At 41.0% G+C, this 24,015-nt stretch overlaps 1 protein-coding gene across 1 annotated transcript in view; it reads left to right on the top strand.

The window, feature by feature from the left end:
- Positions 1-270: 270 nt before the first annotated feature.
- kcnq1.1 (potassium voltage-gated channel, KQT-like subfamily, member 1.1) overlaps positions 271-24,015 on the top strand; it is a 54,563-nt gene continuing 30,818 nt past the window's right edge. Inside the window, exons 1-4 of the mRNA XM_080494938.1 lie at positions 271-806; positions 9,900-9,990; positions 22,332-22,458; positions 22,865-22,943. Coding sequence (XP_080351064.1) covers positions 454-806; positions 9,900-9,990; positions 22,332-22,458; positions 22,865-22,943 — 650 coding nt within the window. The 5' untranslated portion in view covers positions 271-453. The remainder of the gene's footprint in view (positions 807-9,899; positions 9,991-22,331; positions 22,459-22,864; positions 22,944-24,015) is intronic.

The following is a 24,015-nucleotide window of genomic DNA, read 5'->3' on the forward strand; positions in this document are numbered from 1 at the left end:
TTAAATAGTTCGAAAGGGATTGCATTACCCGTGGGTAAATGAGTCACTTTTAAGCTCTTTTGTATGTTGGGGATATTACGTTCACCCACTGGCAGATTGCCTTCAAGCAGTTTTGCAAAAAAAAAAAAAAAAGAAAGGTCTGAACAGCTGGCAGCTCGGAGCGCCTGGCGACAGTCTCCAGGCTGAGGAGTGTGGAAGAGGTAAGAGGAACTCATTCAAGGCTGTGAGACTCTGCGTGTCCACAACAACCCAGAGAGCTGTAAAGTTAAATGAAAGAAACACCGCCCCGGTGATCTAGAGCATTAATAACTCATTTTAAGTAACACTTTTATGCGCCTCGACGCGTCCAGGCGCGCAACAGAAGGTGAGCGCACATGGGAGAACATTTGTCTTTTCTGAGGCGCTGACCGAAAAGTAACAGAGAGAGAGAGAGACAACAGAGGAATTACTGCAATGTCCGATTCCTCCTCCTCCTCCTGCCCCTGCCGGGGGTCCTCAGAATCTGGCGGGGCACGTGGGAAGAGACCCCCGGACGTGGAGCTGTCGGAAATCACCTTCAGTGCGCCAGAACGCGGGACACCTGTGCGCAACGATAGGGACACAATGCCCGAGGACTGCGGCAACCCCACAGCCATCCCCGCTGTCCACCTCCACCCGTACCTGTCCCATCCCCGGATGTCCATGCGGATGTCGGTGTACAGCACCGGGGTCCGTCCGGTCCTCACCCGCGCCTACATCCAGGGACGCGTGTATAACTTCCTGGAAAGGCCGTCCGGCTGGAAGTGCTTCGTGTATCACTTTGCAGTGTGAGTGGGGTTTTTTTTGGTTTTTTTTTTAATTATTATTATTTTCATAATCATCCGGATCCGTGGGGCATTCAAGGGCATAATTGCAACTCTAAGATCCTAATTAAACAGGGAGTTAATTGCTCATGTGGAGCCTTGGAAGTCCTCACTACAAAGAACTGTTAATCCTGTAAACTTGAGTAGGATGCCTGTAGATACCACAGCCCGACTCGGGAGTCCCATCAGGAATATTATAGCGGTATTCCTGTCGAGCCATCGCAGATTAAAAAAATACCACGTAATTCATCACAGACAAGAGAATGAGAGACAAAACAAGCCCTCAATGGAGCACTAAAGTAATATTATGCAGATCTTTCATTCGGGAAAGCACCAACAGGCTGTTTTCTTCAGTCGGAGAAAAAAAAAAGAAGAAGAAAGAACAGAGACGTTTCTGTTTTGCATTCATGGGTTGTCTTGTAGTAGAACTTTTATAAGAGCACGGCAACAAAATAAATAAATAATTGTGTATGTTCTCCTCTCCTGACAGTATGACTGCGAGGAGAGATTACCTTGTTTTCTGGGAGGAAACATAAGGAGTGCAGCTCCTGACAAACATAAATCTTGGGGTAATCCAGTGTAGGAGAAGAGCTTTTGTCCTCCACTACCCTGAAAACGTCACATTACGGTTCACCACCCAAAAACAGATGCGACAGTTGTGTCAAACGGCTTGGAAATCTATCCCTCATAACAAACAAAGAGTCTCACTGGATTAAAGTGCATCTTTAAGTGTGTGGTAATGCAACGTTGGAGGATTTCTCTCTCTCTGCTGGTTTTTTGGGTTCCAGTTGTGTCCAAAAGCCTGACATGAGTAGCTGAAGAGAGTGTAGGCAGAAGTCGAGGAATGTGGGATATGATCTTCCAACACACCCGTGTGTGTGTGTGCGTGTGTGTGTGTGTGTGTGTGTGTGTGTGTGTGTGTGTGTGTGTGTGTGGGGCCTGTCCCCACTTGCTGGCACTGATAGCAAGCAGCTAAACTTGGCAGTGTGTGTGCTGTGGAGGAGGAACGCCACTGTCTGCCGCTGCCGCCCTGTGACCCTGCGGTGGCGGAGGCGATGCGGCCTGTCGGAGCAGGTTAGTCTCAGGGAACATGAGCGTGCACACACACACACACACACACACACACACACACACACACACACACACACACTCTGTATTAGAACATCAGAGAATAACTGCGCCTCGCACAGTGAGGAGGAAACTCGTCATTGCTCCGATTATGGCACAAAAAAAACCCCCGTTTGAATATTCATGGCCTTTTGGGATATTTTATTTGAGCGCTCGCCAGATTCAAACTGGTGAGATGAGGCGCCACGAAAGCGGAAATAGAAACGTCACAGACGCTCGCTTAATTTACAAATCCAGATACATTTTTCAAGACAATTTGCATTTTCAAGTCTTTGTTGCCTTGACTGACGGGTTTATTTCTTTTCTTTTTTGCAAGTAATTCCCCCCCTATGTGCACGCTCTGTTCCCTTAGATTGGAGATGTCTGTTTTCACAAAGGATCCGGCCTCAATGGAACCACATTTCTATCAAATCATGCTCCATTCTCTTCCTTTTGATCGCACAACTTACTGGTTTAATAGTAAAGGCCAAGGATCGTGCACACCTGAGATACGCAATTTGGATCATAATAAAAAAGTGGTCTTCTCTACCAGAACACCAAATTGTACTGTGCTTTTTAATGAAGTATGAGAATTGGAGCTCGTAATTTGATGTGAACAGCGAAATGAACTGTTGCATATTAAGATGATTGAATCAAAAGGTGCATGTATTTGATATTTGCCACCTAAAAATAGGTTTAGTGATGTGATATTTATGGAATAATTCAAAATGATATTGGGTTTAGATGTGGTGGTTTGACCTCGTTCCTTTCCCAGGCAGTACTGCAGTGTGTATACGTGTGCATGAGGCCCGTGTGTCCCACTGAGATAACGGTGAAAATATCAAAGAAAACATGGATCTTTAAACACATTTATTAAGAGTAGCTAGCACAACACTGAGACCTGAGCTGAGATATCCGTGATGCTGCTACTAAAATATAACTACGTCGTTCTTAACAAAGCCGAGATGTCAGGGTGAGGGTTTTTTTTTTAACACATACACATTTCACTGTTTTACATCACAAGGTTTCATTAAAATTGGATTTATGTTGTGATTGTAGTCATTGTCAGTTATGTATGATTGTTTTTTGTGGAAATATAGACATATGACATAACAAAGAAGGAATTTTCGGTTTAAATTCAAAGGTTATTTTGGCACTATTTTACGAGTCTGGCCCACTCAAGGTGAATTTGAGCAGTATGTGGCCCCTGAGCTAAAATGTGTTTGACATCCTTGCTCTCAACTGCACATCTGAACCAAATAAGGAGATAGTTCATGATATAAAAAAAAAGCACAATTACATTTCTAGTCATTTTTATCGGCTAAACCGAACGTGCACATTGTTAGTGAAAAAGAGCTGGCTTTGGACTTCTGCGTAAATAAGTCAAGATAAGCGTTTCACTCAGTATGACGATACTCGCAGGTGTTTACTGTGAGAGTTTGAGGCTGTGACGTCTACTCAAACTGCCGGTTTCCAGGTCAGTTCAATATTTTGTTTTGCAGATGTTTGACTTGAAAGAAAAGCAGCTCAGAACAAGCACAGCCTTATCGCTTACCCAGAACTGACGCTGACCTGCAGCCTTATCAGGGCGACCCTGTGTGTGTGTATTTGAGTCTGCACATGCATGTTTATCCCAGTGCGGGGATACAGCAAGCCAGTTGTATTTCATTACGATACGAAACTTCACTGATCATTAAAATATATACATTAGGTTTTCAGAACATGTGGTTCAGGAGCCTCAGCCATCCCCAGAGGGTCCAATCCGGCCTGCTGGACGGCTGTGCAAAGTGTAAAAACAATAAAGAAACAAATAGAATTTCTCAATAAAAGCAGCTACTGTTGTGAATTTATGTGCCATCGATTGTAGTGCTCTAGAAAAGAGAGTGGAGGGAGCACAAGCCAGAGAAGTGAGCTGAGAGATCAGGGATGCTGCCTTATTGCTGGTGAAGTATCATCAGCATCAAAGCCACACTGCCGAGCCGAGATACAGAAACACTACGAAGGCTGCAAAATGCAATAAACCTGGGGGTTTTTTTTGTTTTTGTTTTTTTGGAATTTTGTACAAGATGGCTCTGTGAGAAATGGCGTGTTTTTGTAATTGCACTTGTTAGGTTTTGTCAACAGATATTGAAATGGATGCATTTTTTTCACCTCTTCACACTAAAACAAAGGAGAACATTGTGGCCACGTTTTCACGATGTTGCCAGTGAAAGCGAATCGTTTTTGCATTCTCATTTCAGAAAAGTTTCACGTTTGCGTGACAATGAAAATGATGCAGTATTTATGTAGGGCCACCAGTGGGTGCTGTTGGTTGTCTTTGCAATGAAACCAAACACGCATGCTTGCAGCGAACAATATATTACAGCCAGTAACAATGGGAGTACACGCACATTTATGTGGACACCCAGCCAAGTTGGGTTGTTATTACGTTGACTGCCAAAATAAAAGTCCCAGGAGAAGATGGACTGGGAGTCCTGACACTCTGGAGGCAAATATTGTTCATCCATTGTGACACAAAAGTCCAGAATTTCCACCTTGGGAGCCATTTTTTTAAAAAGTTGTGTTTTCCGTGGCGCTGAGCTCCGTTGTTGTATGAACAGACCCCAAAACAGACACCAGGTTTTGTGTTTTCACTTGAAAACTTTGTGTAGAGTTAACCGAAAACTCCAACGTGAAGGTTGTTACACTGCCATGTTAGTGAAACGAGTCTTTCCAGGGAGAAAGGGGACTGGACCTGGACCCTGGACTTCTTAGCTGCTGTTGGACTGTAAATGCTGTGTTTAGCTCCAAGACTGAGTGGAGCCGCAATCCATGGTAGTTAAAGACAATCGAGCCAATAAAGCAAGAAAAAAAAAACCCCTGAAAATAGCAGGCATTGTTCAGACTCCATTAAACTGCATTAGATATTGTGTCAAACACTCAAGGGAAGTGAATCCAGGCAGATCGTTTATTGATCGAACAAAGAGTCTACAGCACTACCAACTGTTACTCTTTTCCATTCATTCAGCAGTTTGAGTAGCAGCACGTATTCTAACCCCGCAATTTGCTAACCAAGAAAATGATTCAGCTTCTTCGATGGTTTCTTCCTTTTATCAGTTCACTTCACTCCGACATCAAGCTCAATAATCAACTACCTTTCAGGTTTGTCTTGTAACGAGCGATCAAGGCCATCCATTGGCCATCACCATATATCATCAACAAGCTCAGACAAAGGCTATTCTCATCTCTTCTGTTGCCTGTAATTGATTTATCAGCTTTCCCCCTCACATGACAATGTGCCATTTGATGGTGACGCCCACTGACATGGTCGGAGGGCGTCACAACTAACTGTTGCCCCGTCCCCAGCTCTGTCTGCGCTCGTTGAACAACAAGATCCAGCGTGAATCTCTTCATCAATAATAGATGGGAGTGAAGCTTTGAGCTTTTGTTTCGAGTTCAGTGGTGCCCATGTTGCTGAGTCAATGTATTATTGTCTGTGTTGGTACAGCGAGTTTCTGTTTAATCTATATAATAGGCCTGGAGGTGAAGGAAGTGAAATGTGATGGTGCGCTTACTGGAGAGGGACGGAAGGGTCCAGAGCATCCCACATGAGTAAACAAAGTGAAGTGGAAGTGTGTGTGTGTGTGTGTGTGTGTGTGTGTGTTTACTGGCATTTGAATTGCTCTGAAATAATTTAAGCAGAGCTTCACTGACAAATTACACCCATTAGCATACGAGACTGTTTGGTTTGGAAAGTTTGATGCTCGGTTGTTTCTTTTGATCCTCTTTTTGAACTGCTGCCGTCACATTTTAACATAAAATCCTACAAATTACACAACTCCCTTTCTCAGGAGCGTTTTAGTTCTCCATTACAATCTGCTCCGTGTTCCTGAAAGACATGTTTACTCCCATTTACACAGGCTGTAGTTGTCCTTTGTTTTTGTTCTTTTGCATAAGGCAGCAAACTGTGGAGGGTTTTTTTTTTTTTTTTTCACTGCCTTTTACTGTCTGCTTGTTTCTCCATTTCAAACGGCAGCCGATGCTTTCACGGTGGAACACAGCAGCCCAGAGCAGGACTCTTCTCGGTGGTTTTATCTGTGTTGACGTGTGGCGTGCACGTTCATGCCTCTGTGTGTATGTGTTAGCTTGAAGGGGAGGGTATTGGAATTCCTGGCCAGTCTTCAATAAGCCCAGGCTGTAACGTGTGGTGATAAGGGTGTCCATGGTGCAAACACTGAGGGGAAGCTGTAACCCTCTCCAGACAGAGTTCCCAGCCTGTGTGCACATTTCTCCACAACAATATCAATGACATGACAAAGGAGAAAATCCTTCCTTGAAGACTTCGATTGGTTGTTTCATTCAAGCTTTTTCTGCCTCTTCTGACTCTTTACATGAGACTAAACAATGACTAAATCCTTTGCGTTTACATTCACCAACGGAGTCTTTCTCACTGGTGGCAGTCCAATCTTGTCTGTGACATTGTGTCGGTGGGATATTTGTCTTGCACCTGTTCGATTCGATATCTGTTCACGTCGGTGAAACGAGAAGCTTTTAATGTCTCTACATTCACTTTGTGTTTAGTTTTTTTTATCAGTCCTTTGCTGTCTTTGTAGGTTTGGGCTGTTGATTACGCGCAGTTAAGCTTTTACATGACAACGTTTCAAGTTAAAACTTTTCTAATGTTAAAACGCATCATTTTTGCATTTCCCTGTCAGAAAGTGTGTGCGTTTCCGTGACGTTTTAAAAATGATGTCCGTTCACACAAAAACTGTAAAGAGACACTGAAAAAAAAAAGTGTTTCCACATGGAGCCACTAGTGGGTGCTATTTCTACAGTTGTAGCATTTTCAAAAAGCTCCATGTTGTAAAGCACGAGTTTTAAACATGAGGCCAAAATCAGCCTGCAAGAAGCTCCAATCCAAACTCAGCAGCAACACCATTGTCAAAATATTCAGTAAAAAAGATATTTTTTTTTTAAAACAAACAAATCCCTTAAGCGTAGCAGACACAACACAACACTGACACCCACGCTGAAAAGGCAAACAAGAATTGGTCTCGAAGCCATGAGTTTGTAAAAACATGCATATTGCAACAGCTAATGGAGAAGTGTTTTGGGGAATTTAATTGTATCGTCACCAGAAGTTATAATAGAAATTTGCTTGATGTTGAGATTATTGCAATTTTCAGAAGTAATTATTATTATTGGTGAGAATATGGACATTTTCTTCATGTATACTCGGCACCGCGATACAAACAAACCCTTTAAACACAAGTTTAAATTCAAAAGCTATAATTATGGCGCCATTTTACCAGTCCAGCCCACTCCATGAAGTTAGGCTGTATGTGGCCCCTGAACCAAAATGTGTTTTACCATCCTGTCCTAAAGAATGCATTACTCTAATTTGAAAACACTTGTTTGCACATCTTGTCACTTACGGGGTCGTTCATGTTTGACCGCTCCTAAAATACATGCAAACTGAAAACAGTCTATCCGTGTGCAGGATCTGAGTTAATAAGGCTCGTTTTGTTTTGTTCTCATCCACTTCTGGGTGAAAGTAAATGGCAGATCCCACCTCTTCATGCCCTTCTGCTTTGCAGTAATAAAACACAGGACTCGCCTCAGTAAATACAGTTATCGTTTCCAGACTGATCGTCTGAAAAGAACTGCCTTCTTTTTCCTAATGTGGTATGAGCAGTGCAGCAGAAACTCCCCTCAAGAAGAGGAGTCGTCCACTTGTTCATCTAAATACCACTTTCCACTGTTTGGGCTAATGCAGATAACGTTATATAGTGATACGTGTTTAGCGGGTGTCTGAAGGACAAATCAGATGGCGTAGTGTCATTAACAGTGAAAATCGCAGCCCTGTGGGAGATAACCGGCTGCATGGAAAGACATTCATAACATCTGAGAAGTGGTACATTGTCCTAGTATTTCTTTTAATCAAAGACCAAAGTGCTTCTGCATGCATGTCTGTGGTGTGTTCCACCACTTTCTTGGTCAAATAACATGGCAAATTCTGAATTGTTCTGTCAATATCACATACAAAGTGATTCTTCCACCGAGGACTAAGTCAAATCATTAAACAAAAGAACAAAAGCTGCATGCAGATAATTAAATAACCCTTTTATGTAAGACAGGAACAGAATGAGTTACAAAAGGCTTCATCTGTTCAGAAAATGAAAAGGAACCAATTAAATGCAAAACGAAACATCTGAGAGAGTTAAAAGCACGAGGGCCAATGAAGGGATGTGTGGAGTTGCTCTTACACACTCAGATTGACGAATCTGTTTTTGTGAATTTCTGCCTCATAGTTCTTGTTTTGAATGTTTCCTTTTTTAAATGATTATTTTCTCCTTCAATGTTTTCATTGTTATTAATAACACTGCTGTAAACCTGAGTCTGTATCAGGGTTCCTGAATGCCTTCGTTATTTACCTTTCACTTTATATATATATATACACACACACACACACACACACACACACATATATATGTATACAACCCTTCTTATGAGGGAAGAGTATTTACCTCTCGCTACTTCTTTAGTATTTATTAAAAGCCATAAAGCCTAATTGAGGATTAAAACAACAAATCGCTCTATTTGCCTATTCTTTTTTCTCAAATTTTCAACCAATCTGTTCTAACCGCTACCAGCGTGTGGCAGTAATGAGCCACCTGTGGCTGTAATCTACCAGCACAGCTCCTGCTAACGGCCAATGGTTGACCTGGCTTTGTGTCACATGCTCCACAGCAGACGTTGCTTCGGCGGCTGAAGTCATCTAGAGGGCGGGAGAACGTCACATTAACTCGACGAAAAGGATGTGTGACCTGCAAAACTGAGACCTGGTTGAGAAGGCAGTTTATATTTGGATACAATTATTTCTCATTAAGCATTAATTAAGGTCATTGTGTCAGTTTTTGAGCTGTTTTACAGAAATTATTTAAATAAAGTGCTGCAAAATGCTAAATTCTTTTGTATTGTTCTTTTTCTTCATGAAAGCAATAATAACTTATCTGAATAAACACAAAAAAGATGCCGAAAAAACAATAAAAATTCATCAAATAAGTGTAAAAAAATTAGGCGCAGATTGCTCGATTAGCAAAATAATCATTAATTGCAGCCCGAGTCTAAGAAACAAAGGATGTGTGAAGCGTCTCTGCACAGCCTTCGCTTTCACTCCGTCTGCAGCCAAGAGCCTTGAAAGCAACATGCAGTATCCATCACTATAAGAAAATGTAAATATAAAGTGTTGGTTCCTACATTTTGAATTTCCTTTTGACAGTCAAACTCTCAAGGTCACAGCAGTGAGTGCTACTTCAGTTCTTTATTGTATCTCATCACAAGAGCTGAAAGTCTTGCCTCAAAGAAATATTTAATCATGTTTCCTGAAGTAGTTTTAGTTTTACTCATTGGAGTCCTGCTGCATTTGAAACGTTTGTGACCTTGAAGGAGGATAAAGAGGATGTTAAAGAGCAATTTGGAGTTTGTTGACAGTGTGTGTGGGTTTGCAAACCTGTGGGCTCAGATCCTCTTGACAAGTTTATCCTGTGCTTTGCATTCATGTGGTGCCACGTTAAAAAAGGTGAACAGTATTTCCTCCGGAGGGCTGTCCTTGAATCCCGGCTCAAAAAAATTCCGCTTCACACTTTCTCATGGTGGAACTATTGAGCAATGCTGCGCTGCGTTGAAACCTTTTTGAAAAAAAAAGAAGTTCAGAACATCAAACTCGACGGAAACATCACAGCCGGCAGAAGTTTTACAGCTTCATCAAAAGTGGGAAACAGAAATATGGAGTCAGAGAGAGAAAATATTGTGTTCTTCTCACAAAAACATAAAAAAAGTCAATTTAAATGTTACCACAACTCATTTTGGCAGTTTGTTTCCGAGCTGAATGAAGGAAGTCTAAACTCAATGTCACCTGGTAAAGCATTTTAATGAGAACTCAGACACGTTCTGCTCTTCTCCCTGCAGGTTCCTCATAGTTCTGGCCTGTCTGATCCTCAGCGTCCTTTCTACCATCGACCAGTACCAAGCTCTGGCTCACACAACTCTCTTCTGGGTGGTGAGTGTTCGCTACCATCCATACGGGCCTCGTTTGTCACAACACCAGAGCTTAGGAATTTATCAACGCGGGGGTTGGTGTTTTCCTAGTGGGCTTTTTAATTCATTTAAAAGAAAAAGGAAACAGAAATCAGAATGAAACTGGTGTTAGTGGTATTGAAAATGTGTATTATATTTAAACACAATTTTACACAGAATTTAATGTCAATGCAATTAACGTATGATGTCATATAAAGATGTTTTTGAATTTTCACAGTGAAAGTCTCCAACAGATAACAGCTATGAATGGGGAGGGCATGTTTTATCCAACCCCCGGAGTAAAACTGTGACGTAGAGAGGCAGTTGTATTTCCCCCCCAATACCTTCCAGAAAAGTGCATACTGGATATGCAGAATTTGCAGCGTCAGATATGTAATTTTCCTAATTTAAAAACGAATATTTTCCTATTCGATATAACTAATATTCCCATAATAACATTTATCTGTGAAATAGTATTGATGTTTTAAATTGATTGATCTTAATAACGTGACGCAAAAAATAATTCAATTAAATTCAATCTTTATAGTGCCAATGACACCACAGTCATTTCAAGGCCTTTTTTTTTACAGAGAATAACTCAACAATTCCATATAAACAAAGGATATGGTGGAAAGGAACAGGGCAGCACAATTCCAGACATTTTAGGAAGTATGGGAATAAATGAGAATTCATGGGAATAAAGAAGGAATTTTCTAAATTGAAGTTCTGCTCTTAATAGTGAACGGATATATATATATATATATATATATATATATATATATATATATATATATATATATATAAAAGACAACCAGACTTCAATCAAACACGACTGAGGCTAGGGCTCCAGAACACTGAAGCCACTCATTTGAGCCTGTGGGCTCCACAGTGAAGTGAAGTACGTTTTCATGATATTATGTGTTCATATACTGTGTTTAACAAATGTTTAGCTTACACATATCACATGTTACTGTCAGAGATGGTGAATTTAATCATTTCTATGACGCTGACAAGGGCAATTCTGCACCAATGCAGCGACAAAACATCCTTGATTCTCATGGAAATTCTCTCCAGAAAGAAAAACCTCCATTTAAACAGGAAGAAACCTGCAGAACCAGACTCAGAGGTGGAGACGTCCTGCCGTCCTGGTTTGGAGTTAGAGGACATAAAGAGAGAAGAGGTTAGGACAGAGACAGACAGGGAGGGATTCACGATTCAATTCAAGAGACAGAAATGACGTGTATTACATTACATTACACAGATTCTGGAGTCATGAGCATGATAATTAAGATGTATTTTCCTGAGCCACTGTGATGACACGAGGCAGCTGTGACTCAGGCTGTAAGACTCAGTCTGATGGTCCAATTCCCGCCTGGCTCTTTCCATCTCATCCTTGTCCTTGGGGCAAGACACCGAACCCCAAATTACTCCCAGTGGAGTTTGAGCATCTTGCATGGAAGCTGTCACCACTGACGTGTGAGTGTGAATGGGTTAATTTGTCTGACGGCGTGAAGTACTTTGAGCCTGCCGAAGCGGTGAAAATGTTCTGTTATAAGGGGGAATCCATTTACTGTGACTTTGGAAAGAGTTCAACTGGGCAAAATGAAAATAAATTCAGATTTGTTTCTGACTGGAGCAGTGCGGCTTTGCCTTTTCTTTGCACATACTGCATTGAGCAAAAAAAGGACAAAAAAAACAAAAACAAATGTGACCCTAAAAAGCCGGCTCTGGCTTGTTGTGTATGTAGGACTTTTTCCTGTGAAATGCTCGTTAGGCATTTCTTCAGCCGCTTAGCTGTCAGCTCGGTGGATTCTCTTCCTGCAAGCATAAAACACTACGCTTGTGTTCATCCTGCTTATTAGGAGAGGAATACTGCTGATCTCTGCTTAAATGTAGGGTTTCATCATTTATTTTTAACTGGCCATACATTAGATGTTACAGTGCATCTGAAGCAACGTGTCATAAACTAATTCAACATTCCAATGTTTGTTCAACAGTTACTATTTCAGTAGAGAAACGTATTTCTTGTATCTTAAAGAAATGCATACACTGCTGTTCATTACTTGGACATTACAGCTTCACTGATGCTGAATTCTAGGAAAACGTGTAAGATCTCTTCTGCATGCACCTTTTTGCATGCATGAGTTTTTACAAATTAATTTTTTCATTTAACGAGGAAAATAAAACTCATCGACATCGAGAACTCTCGTACTCTTCTCCACTGTGGCTGGAGTTGGTGACTGGTCGCTGCGTTTGTAAATGCAAAGAAATAACATCGTTTTTTTTAAAATACCCTAGTAGATGTTAACGTGGCCCAATTTCCTAAGAAAGCCCAATAAGGAGCTCCTGAAACATGCAATATAAGGTTAGGCATCCCAGAGCTACAGTATCTACAGTGCCGGTTGGCTTGAGCAACACATTTTCACCACTTTTCACAGTTTTACTGAAATATATTGTGAAAACTCCACCAGAACTGCAATTGTGTAGATGACCTGACTCAGTCTTCTGCTTATTTCAGGTTTGAAACTCACTGAATTGATCACGTGTGCACAATTTGCTGCTTCTCACAAATGAACTTTAAGGACAACAGCCTCACTTTCTGCCTGTCATATCCCGCCCACTTGCAGGTGCAGTCATAAAGAGATAATCAGTGTTATTCACTTCACCTGTCTGTTGTCACATTGCTGTGGGTGATCACGCTCAGTCTGCTTTGTGTAATTGTCAATCCATCTGCTGTAGTGCCTCTTTACCTCAGCGAGTCAACGTTTCCATTCCCGCAGAATCTCTGTTGCCCTTCACAGGGACTTGGTTTTAGTTTGGACTTTATTTTTGTTCCCCTCACTGGGACTCCTCCTGAACTTTGGTTTTTCGTTCCATTGTTTCGAGGGGCTCTGAGTTTGGACAGCGTTTATGTAACAGATCGACTTCTGTTGACTTGCGTCTGCAGATCGCTGCTTTGACACCCAGTGCGAGTTTTCAAAAGGGCAGCTCGCTAATGTCAATAACGCCGGCTCAGAATACATCAAAAAACGTATCAGCTTTATACATATTTCCCAGTTATCATGCTTCCCACGATTTGGTTCACCTCGGGGATGTGTCGGAGGTGTTTGGGCGACACACACCGATTGCAAACAAAAGCGTGTTTTGGTGAAAATATTCAGTGGGCCTTTAATGATTCTGATCAGTGGTCTATGAACGGCGTGCGTCTGAAAGATAAAAACAAAGCTAACGGAGACTTTGGAGAATCTACAGGAAGATCCACCTCCTCCTTATTTCTCCCACCATTGTTTACACTCTCCTTCCAGCCTGTAGTCTCTCTCTTTCTCCTCGACTCGTCTTCCCTTTGTCCCTTTTATCAAGCTGAAATGACACACAGGTGTATTTCCAATAATTACACTTCAGTCCATTTTCCTCACGTTTCCATGAGAAATATGACACTTTCATGCAGGGATGGCGAAATGCCAAAATGTTTTACTGGACCGAAGTAAAGTTTGATGAAAGCATTTAACTACTCCCCAAGTTATTGTTTATTTGCAAAACTATGAAGAATATGACAGGTTTATGGTAAAATAAAGTTCATTAACATCACAAACTGTCAAAACAGATAATGTGAACCACAATGTGAAAAAAGAAGAAAAAATTCACAACAGCCTTGTACATAGTGATATTTAATATTGTTAGTAATTGTGCTTTAAAGAATTCCTTAAACACATAGAACGATTGGTTTACTGACAATGGGACATTTTTTTGTTTTTGAGACATTTTTCAATTTTGTTTTTGACGAGCCAACTAGTCATCTTTAAATTTTACATTTAGTCAAAAGAGAAATTTGCTCGGAAGGTCAATTGTGTATTTATCCACTAAATAAATATGAAAGTAACCAAAGACCTTGAGTTTCGATCACAGCTGAAATAAGGGGAATGAAACCGCAGCTTCTGCAGCTCGATAGAGTCCTTTTGTCTGATGATTGATTTGAACACGTATATCACACTTTTGTTTAAACCTCTGGAGACGTTTTTCTCCAAACAATACCAGGGCATTTCACTGACACCAGAGGGCAACGGCAGCTCTCTGAAAATCGGGAGTAAATAAGATAAACTTAACCCCGAGACACCAGCCGCTGAGCGCAGGAACTGCTTGGGCGATGGGAGAATCGCTCCAGCTCAGATAAAAGAAAAAACCCCAAGCAAGGATAAAAAGGCGCTTGAAGGTTTGCTTTGAGGGTGGCTGGAGCATGACACATGTGACAAGTTCACCTTGGCCTATGGAAAATGGGATGACATAGTCATGGCGTTGTATAAACTGGCCCATCAGAAACCGAAAGCCTTCAGGTTCATTGATGGATTTATACCAGAGTGCAGAAAACCGTGCGATTAAAAATAAAGGTGAGATTCTTTAGTCGTACACAATCCTGAAATGCATTGAGACATTTTTCTGCCTCACCCTCTGGAGATGTTTAATCTTCTTATTCCTCTCTTCTACACAGATAATGAATAATTAATATTTGCTACAACCAAAAATCTCAAACATTCATCTCTTCTATCCTGCATCCCAATGGGACTGTTTTGTACTTGATGCTTTCTAGTTTGGAGATTTGCTCTGACCCTGCCACACTCTTTCATGCCATCCTCCCACAACACAGAGGCGTCGTCTTTGTCATGTTCTTTTTTTTCTTTTTGCACACTCAAGGTTAACAGAGACCACGATGTTCTTTACTTGGAAGCGCAGCACCGGCTGACTGTTTGTAGTGCCGGCCAGATGCTGGGCAGTTTGCCCACGTTCCCAAAACAATTGCTTTGTTTCATGTTGCCAAAATCCCGTGTACTTGTCAAAGTATTACATTTTTTTTGGTTTTCAAAAGCGAAAGGAGGAAATAGTCAGGTCCAGGGTATTTGGATATTGACATTTATAGCATTTCCTCTCCCTTCACCAACATAATACATTTGACATGAAACTATTAGAACTTGCTTTAAGTACAGACTAGAATTAAAGGTTATTTACTTTCAGATCAGATTAACAGGGTATGAATAACACATTCATTTATTCATGACATGCTTTACATACAGTATAGAGTTCTTCAATATTTTTAAAAGGACAAAAGGTCGTGTGATAACCTAATATAAATATTAATGCTCTTAAGTTTTCAAATAGATGCAAAAAGGTTCTTTATTAAATCCATGGCTACTAGTGGGTGCTCCTGATTGTTTTTGTAATGAAACTACAAACACATGCATGTAGAAAACAATATGCTGTTATTAATAACACGGTTATTCGTACAGACAGACTAACCTGGATTGTTATTACCGGGACTCTCAACTATAAAACTGAAGCTGGAAGTGAAAGGGGCTGGAATTCCTGTTGTCATGTAAACGAACCACCAAAGTTTTCCTTTTTCACATGAAGACATATCAATTGGGCCACAGGGCAATCGCATAACGTTTTGACTCATTCCTCCAAAGAAATATAAAAAAGTACAGTATTCTTCAGTAATCCTGAAACCAAGAGGTAAAAAAAGAAAGAAAACTGTGGCTCTCCTCTCAGCCAGAGGTGACTATCACCCTCTGCCCATGAACACAAACTATGTATTTAGGCTGCTACAATTACCTTTGGTATTTGGGTGCAAGTCATTTGCAGTCAGCCTGACATTTATTGTAGATTTGTGTGACACCATTGATCTTCATCCTGATCCAAAACCAAGTGAGAACATCGCAGGTACCTGGATAAAAGCCTTATCAGTAAGGCCGTCGCTCAGCCTCTGTGGCAGGAGTGTTTATTAGCCATTTAAAAAGACACCCAGGCAAACAGTGTTCCTCCTTATCCTTTATTTCACCTGTCTAACTGCTCATCCATCATCTGAAAACTTCTGACATCACAATTTTGAGTGCCAGCATGTGTGGGACACTCAGATGTTATACACACACCATTGTTACTATTGACATACACTCCAGTCCAACTATAAGTTTTTGTCTAACCATTAAGAAAAACGATGCATTGTGGCAATGCACACAGCTAAATGGATTTCACTCGTATACCTTCTCCACTCCTCGAGCAGTCCCCAAAGTACTTTACATCATTAAGTACATTCACCTATTTGACAAGTGGAGATGGGAATCATCTTCTGGAAAAAAAATAAGCAATAATAAATACTGCTGAGTGGCGCTTCGAGAGGGAATTGGAAGTGGGTGTAAGCACATTTGACTGAAAAACAATTAGGTTTACGCCGTGAACGTTGCCTGCCACTAGTCGGCGCCGAGTGGCAGAGCAAATGGCTCCAGAAAACACTGCTGTGGGAAATGAAGAGGTGTTGTCTCGCAGCACTGTATTCACAATTATTACTCCGGTCAAGTATTAAAAATACTTGACTGGAGTAACGCACAACAAAATCAAGTCAAGCATTTGTAACTCAACACCAAACGGCTGCTCTCGTGGCTGCTAGTGTTGTGAGCTACAGTCACACTAGTCTGATATCGTTTAAGCTCTTATCCAATCCATTCAATGGAACAAGAAGGCCGTTGCTGGGCTAGTCCCCCGCCGGAGGGCTTTATATTTTCTCACAAAGCAGCTCTAAGGCAGCACACTTGGTACACTAGAGGGTGTTCCATGGGTCCTAGTAGATCATTATGCAGAATCTGAAAGGTCTTCTTCATAAGCTATGTCAAAATACGTCTCCAGAGCCCAAAAGGTGTTTTTATGCACTTAGTGACCCTGTGACCTGATATGCAAATTAGGTCCTGGTCACCATGGTGCCCCTTCTCCCCAGGTGGAGTGTCCATGTGTGAAGTTTGGTGACTGTGGGCCCAGGAACTGCTGAGAAGTGAGGAGAAATGTTTATATGAAAATACATGTATTGTGCAACCATGACGAGCAAACTTCAGACCCTACCAATCGTCAAGGTCAAGGTCAGGTCACTTGGTGTACTGGAGGTTATCCCTGGAGTGTGTATCATGTGTGTATAAAATTTCAGAGCCCTAGCTCAAAAACCTAGGCCTCCAGAGCCCAAAATGTGTTTTTAAGCACTTCGTGACCCTGTGACCTACTTAATATGCAAATTAGGTCAAGGTCACCATAGTATCCCTTCCCCCTCTGAGATGTATCCACATGTGAAGTTTGGTCACTGTGGGCCCAGGGGTTGCCGAGATATAGGTAGAAACGTTCGAACGTACGGACGTACGGAGACTGTTTCAAGATCCCCCTTCGGGGCCTATCGGCCACGGCGGGGGATAAAAATAAAGATTATCAACACAATAACTCCACCAGAAGAACTTCAATCCTTCAGGACTATGTTTACGCCTACTTGCAAAACTAAAATGACCAATATTTTTCTACTATTTCTATCAACGTAGCTACGATTCACAACAAACGATGATTTCCCTGAAAGAACAGGAAATAACTTGCACCATTCGTGACATCGTGTTTTCTCCAGGACTCTGATTGGCTCGCGTGGCTTTATGATTCTCGCTACACTGCCCCTTACTCATAGTCGCTCTGAACCAGGTTCATGTAAATGAATATTATTTTTGTAAACAGTGATGACATCCAGATTACTGCACGGACCAAAATGCCGGGTACTTCAGCAGCATTTAAAATCTCCTCAAGTTGTTGTAGTCAGTAGAGACTTTAAAGGGCTTATAATGTTTACAACACCCAACAACATGTGGGTGAGATGAAATGAGGTCAAACGTTAGGGAATAAATGAGTAGCTCAATGGGATTCCGTGATTAGTATTAGGTCAATAGATTTTATAGAGCTTGATGTTGGGATGTTGAGAGGAGCTATCTCACATTTATTGTCCCTTTTGTGTTTGCTGGAATGAGAGAACAGGAACAGAGGAGGCATAATGGAAAAGGACAGTGATGCTGGAGGCTTTAGGGGTCTTTCCACATCAACACATCTGATTACAATGAGTGGGTTATTATAAGGCTTCCTGTCCATCTTGCTGAAGACATATCCATTAGATGTATTGTTCAATTTAACGTGCGGCTCAGTGGCACTTTATGACTGGAACTGGACAGGAGAGGGGCGAGATTTGACAGAAAAGAAGAGAAAAAGAGTGAGAAAGAAGGTTTCTTTTAAGCATAATCAGTAACTAGATGAGGATAAATACCTGTCTTAAATTCATAAATTATAGATTATAGAGTTTCTCTCATAGGGTTTCTCCTGCTATTAATACCAGATTTTTCTTTGCTGTACACCGTGATGGAATTCCAGGCCTTTTATCTCAACCCAATATTGTGTGAAGCCACCGTAGAGATTGTGTCGCCGGCACCTGTGGAATCAGTGTGAAAACACAGTCAGGACTGTGTATCACATCACTGGTGTGGAGTCCCCATGTGAGGACAAAAGACATCACACCCACAAAGCAATATCGGCCGGTTCACCTGTGGAGCTGTTGTTTGTGTCACAGAGTGTTTAAATGTCCCACTTGTGAAACTTTGATGAACAATGACAATGGGGTACTCGGCTCAGGGAATCTTTTTCAAGAGAAAATGGAAATCTCCCATTGCGTTTTGGGCGACCCTTTAATGGTGCTCAGAGCACAGCTTTCCATCTCCATGGAAATCGGGGAAACTGCACCATGTTTCAGTACCTAAACGCATCCTTGTGACTGAGGGAGTTGAAGAGTGGGCCATTTTCTGAGCGGGACTTGAACACAGCATCAGAGTACAGCTTTGCTTTTTAAAATAAGCTCGGTGACGTGAAGTGCAGGGCCAGCGGCGGGAATGCTTATAATCTGAGGAGGATCCTGGTTAAACACAATCTCTTCTAGAGATCGCTCGTTTGTTTTAAACTTGTTTTCCCTCAATGGACCCCCATCACACAATTTCTCCAGAGGGGGAAGGAAAAGAAGAGGAGTACATTGAGCTGGGCTTTAATTTGTGTATTATTAAGAAAAAAACACTGCATAGTTGTAGTTTTGTAGCTTTAGTAATGAAGAAATTTGGGAAACAACATTGATGTTGCAATACAAACAGTTGGATGCTGTTTTGATATATTTTTTATTTTATGTTTTCTATTTTTATTGAGTTTATATATTGAGAAATACATGTTAAATTGAAAAAAAATTGATATTTGAACAAACAAGCATTTATTGCCATATAAACACACACAAAATTACTGAAAATCTGTTAAAATGTGAAAGGCACCCATCCCTACCCATAATAGCAATCCTAGCTTGTCGCCTGTCCAAACAGACGTGCATGTACTTGCCATAGCGAATTGGTTTTTGCACACCCACATGTGTGTGATTTCATAACAAAAACAACCACCAGTGCCCACGAGGAGCTTAACACGAAAACAACATCATTTCTACTATTTCTGCCGAGGCGGACGTCGTTTTCCAAACATTGTGAAACTTTTCCGAAATGAAAATGCAAAAATGATGTGTCTTCACTTGAAACGGGGCCTTACAGCTGTCATTAGCTGTGAAAAGTGCAGTTTGGATAAATCTGTCACGGACAATTATAATCATGTGATTTCCATTGTAGGATTTGTTTAAATTAGCTGGTCGTTAGTTTATTATCCAGCCCAAAATGATCTCCTGTTGAAGTTCCTCATTAATCCAGGGATAAATAGAGTTATCACATTGGCATAAAACCACATTGTCTGATTTCTCTCTCCCTGCTTGCTGATGAATTACTTGTCTTGCAGGAAATCATTTATTCGTCAACCTTGAAGATAAAATGCGCCAATCCTCCAGCACCGTTAAACACATTTCCTTCCAAGAACACAATTTAACAGATTAATAATCCTCTCATCATTTCACAAGCCACTGTTTTATCCACGCCGACACAATCTGGGACTCCGGTGGAGAAAAAAACACCTCCAATGATTTCTAGCTGAACACATTACCTGCTTTACATTGTGGAAAGCATCATGTGGCTTCATCCCCAGTGTTTTCCTCCCATCAGTCACTGCTAAAGAATTGTGTCACCATAAAAAAAAAAGTCTATGAGAGGCCATTGATTCATGCAGACAGCTTATTTTTCCAAATGCTTGTCAGTGATTACGAGACGTGTGCAGGTAATTGCCTCCTCATTCACGCCAGTTCATTAATTTCCACATGGTATTGTCGTTTTGTAGTGAGATGGATTTCTATATAATCCATTTGTCCTCAAGGACGGCTGGTGGGAAACTTGAGCAGAATTCAAATACCAGCAATAATTGAGGAGCTGTAATTGTAGGAGCTCAAGGTTTCGCTGTTTTGCTAGTTTTTCCATTCTAAACAAATAAAATAAATGAAAAGTTTAGTTACCTTACTAAAAATAACTAAGAGAGGGAAAGAAAAGTTGGAACACTCAGAACAAAATGATGAAGCAGAATGCTTGTTAGATTGGATGTGTAGAGGTGGTAAAGATATCAAAACCAACAACAAATCACATTAGAACAAATTAAAACGTGATTCCTTTGCATCGGATATTAGATTAATCAAACGCTGGTGTGTGGTTATTAAATTAAATTGGAACCAGGAAGGCTTCGTGCAGCCAATGACACAAGTTGTTTGCCTTAGCTTTGGCTTTTCAGCGTTATTTAAGTGGTTTGGGATGTTTTCCCAACAGCAATGGACAGAGCTACTAAAAAAGTCTCAAGGTGGATTTTTTCCAAAATGCTTTGACTTCATGGCCTTGGAAATGGGAGGTAAACACAACTTTATTAGAAACACTGCGCACCACGATCTGAATAAATAGTTTATGACAAAAAGTTGACAAGATGCACTTAAACTGGAATCATGCCGTTCTTAGAAAAAAGTTACAAGGGGGTCTTTTTGTATTTATTAAAACATTGACTTATCTTTTAACAAGAAAGAAAAGAGGCTAAAAGTCTTGTAGTTTTTTTTCTTTCTTTTTTCTCTGTAGATTTTAGTGCACAGAGTAAAACGATGCTCAGAAGTTAACACAGATTTCTGTCTTTCAGTGAGAAATCCATTTCACTGAAAACGTAACTCTGTCCTCAAATACAAGCACATGCATTTCATGTGGAAGTCTTATAATGAACAATTATACAATTGCAATTAAAAGAAAAATATTTTTCTCTTGTGTAAAAGTCCACAGATTTTTATTTGATTGCATTTTTAATCCGAGTATTATAGCAGTTCTTAGCATTACAGTCACGACCGTCTAACCCGAGTCAAGATCAAGTCCAGAGGATCCGAACACCACAACACCACCTGCAGCTGTTTATCCATGAGCGAGGAAAAGCAGGAGCAACCAGGCGTATCAATAGATTTCCCTTGTTTTTTCATTGTTTTTGTCATTTTTGTCTGACGAGACTAGATGCATATATGCACAAATTAAGACAGCTAAAGGATTTTTCACCTCATCAAAACCTACTGTAGCTACATCATTTCGATGGAGCCAGATGAAGGAAAGACGACTCGGGGGTTACTGAGGTCTCCCAACACACTTTCTGTAAACTTCACAGCCCCCAGATTTCCCTCAGCCTCAGATCATGCTGACTCAGGTCACTTGAGGAGATTTATCAGATGTTGCTTTGCTCTCTCCGGAACCAAAAAGTCTTTATACAACATATTTTTCCACATGATGAAGTGTCTACCCGGCTACTGCCTTTTCAAAGTGATTGCCACAACACTCTCACAAAATATACTCCTTAAATCAACTTAGTATGGATTTGTAGCATTCATTACCTTGTCGAAGGTAATGAAAGGTCAGTCGCATTGTTCATCATGTCCAAGTACATTTCTCAGGCCAATCAAACACCTGATTAACAATGTGGAGTAAATAACAGCATGACAAATGGTGTATTGACTGAATGACAGTCAATTCTCTTTATTTCACCGGGAGCATTGGTGACTTTGCTTGAGGTTTGAAATTGATGTTGTTTTCTGATTTTTTCAGCCATGTTTTCCAAGGAGATGTAAAAAATAATCAGAAATCTGTATTGAAATGCAACTAAGTGTTATTCAGCTGAGTAAAACACATTTTGTATTGGTTACTCTTACGCGCTTCATTTTCTTAATTTAAAAATAACAAATACAGATTTAAAACCAGAATTTTCTTAACTTATTGGTCATAAACATACAAATGAAATGGTTTGAATGATACAAGATTGTGAGTGTATGCATTTAAAGGCAGGCTATATGTTGTGAATTGCCTTCGAGTACATTATATAGTTTAGAGTAACTCTTCAACACAGTGCAAGTATTACAAAGTACTTCTTCATCACAGTATTTTCATCATTGTCTTTCAAGCACTTTTGCCATTTGAGGAGCTGTTGAGTTGCCAGCACAGTGAATCACCTGCCAAAAACATCTGTGTGTGTGTTTTGTTTTGTTCACCCGCCTGTTCTTCTCCCACCTTTGCCTGACAGGAGATTGTCCTTGTGCTGTTCTTCGGCGTGGAATATTTCGTCCGCCTTTGGTCAGCAGGCTGCCGCAGTAAATATGTTGGCATCTGGGGCAGACTGCGCTTTGCCAGGAAGCCAATATCTATTATAGGTGGGAACATAACCCCCGTGCAGAGACACAGGCACACAAAGACACACATTGCGCCTCACCCACACATGGTTTTTAAACAATGTCTGTAATGTAGCCTCAGCTTCTTCCCAAAATGAGATATCTAAGACAAATTCAGCATGAAATTAAAACTGTCACTGCCAGACTTTTTTACCACCTTCTACCTTTTATTCCTACAATTGGACCCTGCAGGTGCTTCTTAAATATGCAGCAATGAATATTAGAGTTATTATTACACATAACCCTTCTCACCCAAATTAATTAATAGAATCCTTTTTATCTTCACTTTTCCCCACTTTTTTGGTGTCTTGTACGACTTTTTATATTTGCTTCAAGTCCCTACCTGTGTCATTTTTACACGTATCCCTCCGTTTCTTTCTCATTATAGATTTAATTGTTGTCGTTGCCTCAATAATCGTGCTGGGGGTGGGCTCCAAGGGCCAAGTGTTTGCCACCTCGGCGATCAGGTAAGAGACAACGATAGGGCCCCTGCATAAGAACCCATAAGAACAACAGGAGAAGTTCCACTGTGACGTCAGCCAGCTGCTGAAAACAATAATCTTTGACAGTTCCTACTCTGAGAAGGAGCTGTTGAACTCTCAGACCACGCCCCCTCACAGAAGGCTCACTTCTGTGAAGCAGGGTTTTAACTTTTCAACTGCACAGCTTATTTCTCACTTCGAATGTTTCCAGAAAAAAAACATTTCTCTCAACTGTTTCAGTAACAAAAGAGAACGTTTCTGTCCGGGTTGCCAGGTTGGTCCGGTTTTAACCTCAGGTTTTAACTGCATGACCTGACAGCTTTGTGTGATGCATTCAGAGGCATCACAGAACTTTGATCTCCACCATGTTGACGAGCTGCGGGGCTCACACAGGAGCGAGGTTACAAGCTAAACATGATTAAAATATGACTGATAGTTATTAGCGAGCTGGAATACGCACGATTAGCACAGAGCAGAGTTGAAGTTTTGGCAGTGCAGCTCCTACACAGTTCGGCCAGGAACAGCCAAACTGAATTTCTTCTGCCAGACGGAGCTGGACAAAGAAAATAACGTCCTGTTGGGCAGGAGCCCACAGTGCCCAACTTCCTTCTTGTTCTTATGGAGGATGAATCAACCAATCCAGAAACTGAGATGACCAAAAGCGTGCGGATACTTCATGAAGATGTTCAACTCGTAGAGCGAGTCGTCTTCATTACAACGGGTTTGACCTTGTTCAACAGCCTCTGAAGTAGTTGCCCACCTACAGACAGATTTCAGACAGTGGCTGGAAGTTTGCACGTTCTTCTTTTGCATGCAAGAGTTTACTTTGGATTCCCCCATGTGTGATATCATGTAATTGGTAGATGCTGTACGGCAGTGACGGACCTCTCCGCGGCTGTGACTTGGATAAAACTGTGTAGAAGATTGCTAAACACGTTTTTTTTCTCTCATAAAAGAAAAGGCAGTTTGATGTTGTTGCACTTTCACTGTTTATGCAGTCGTTAGGAATCCGCATACTTTTGGTCTGACTGTATCAACACACACACTCGCATGCAAT

This window comes from Blennius ocellaris (genome assembly GCF_963422515.1).
Source record: "Blennius ocellaris genome assembly, chromosome: 1".
Lineage (NCBI taxonomy): Eukaryota > Metazoa > Chordata > Actinopteri > Blenniiformes > Blenniidae > Blennius > Blennius ocellaris.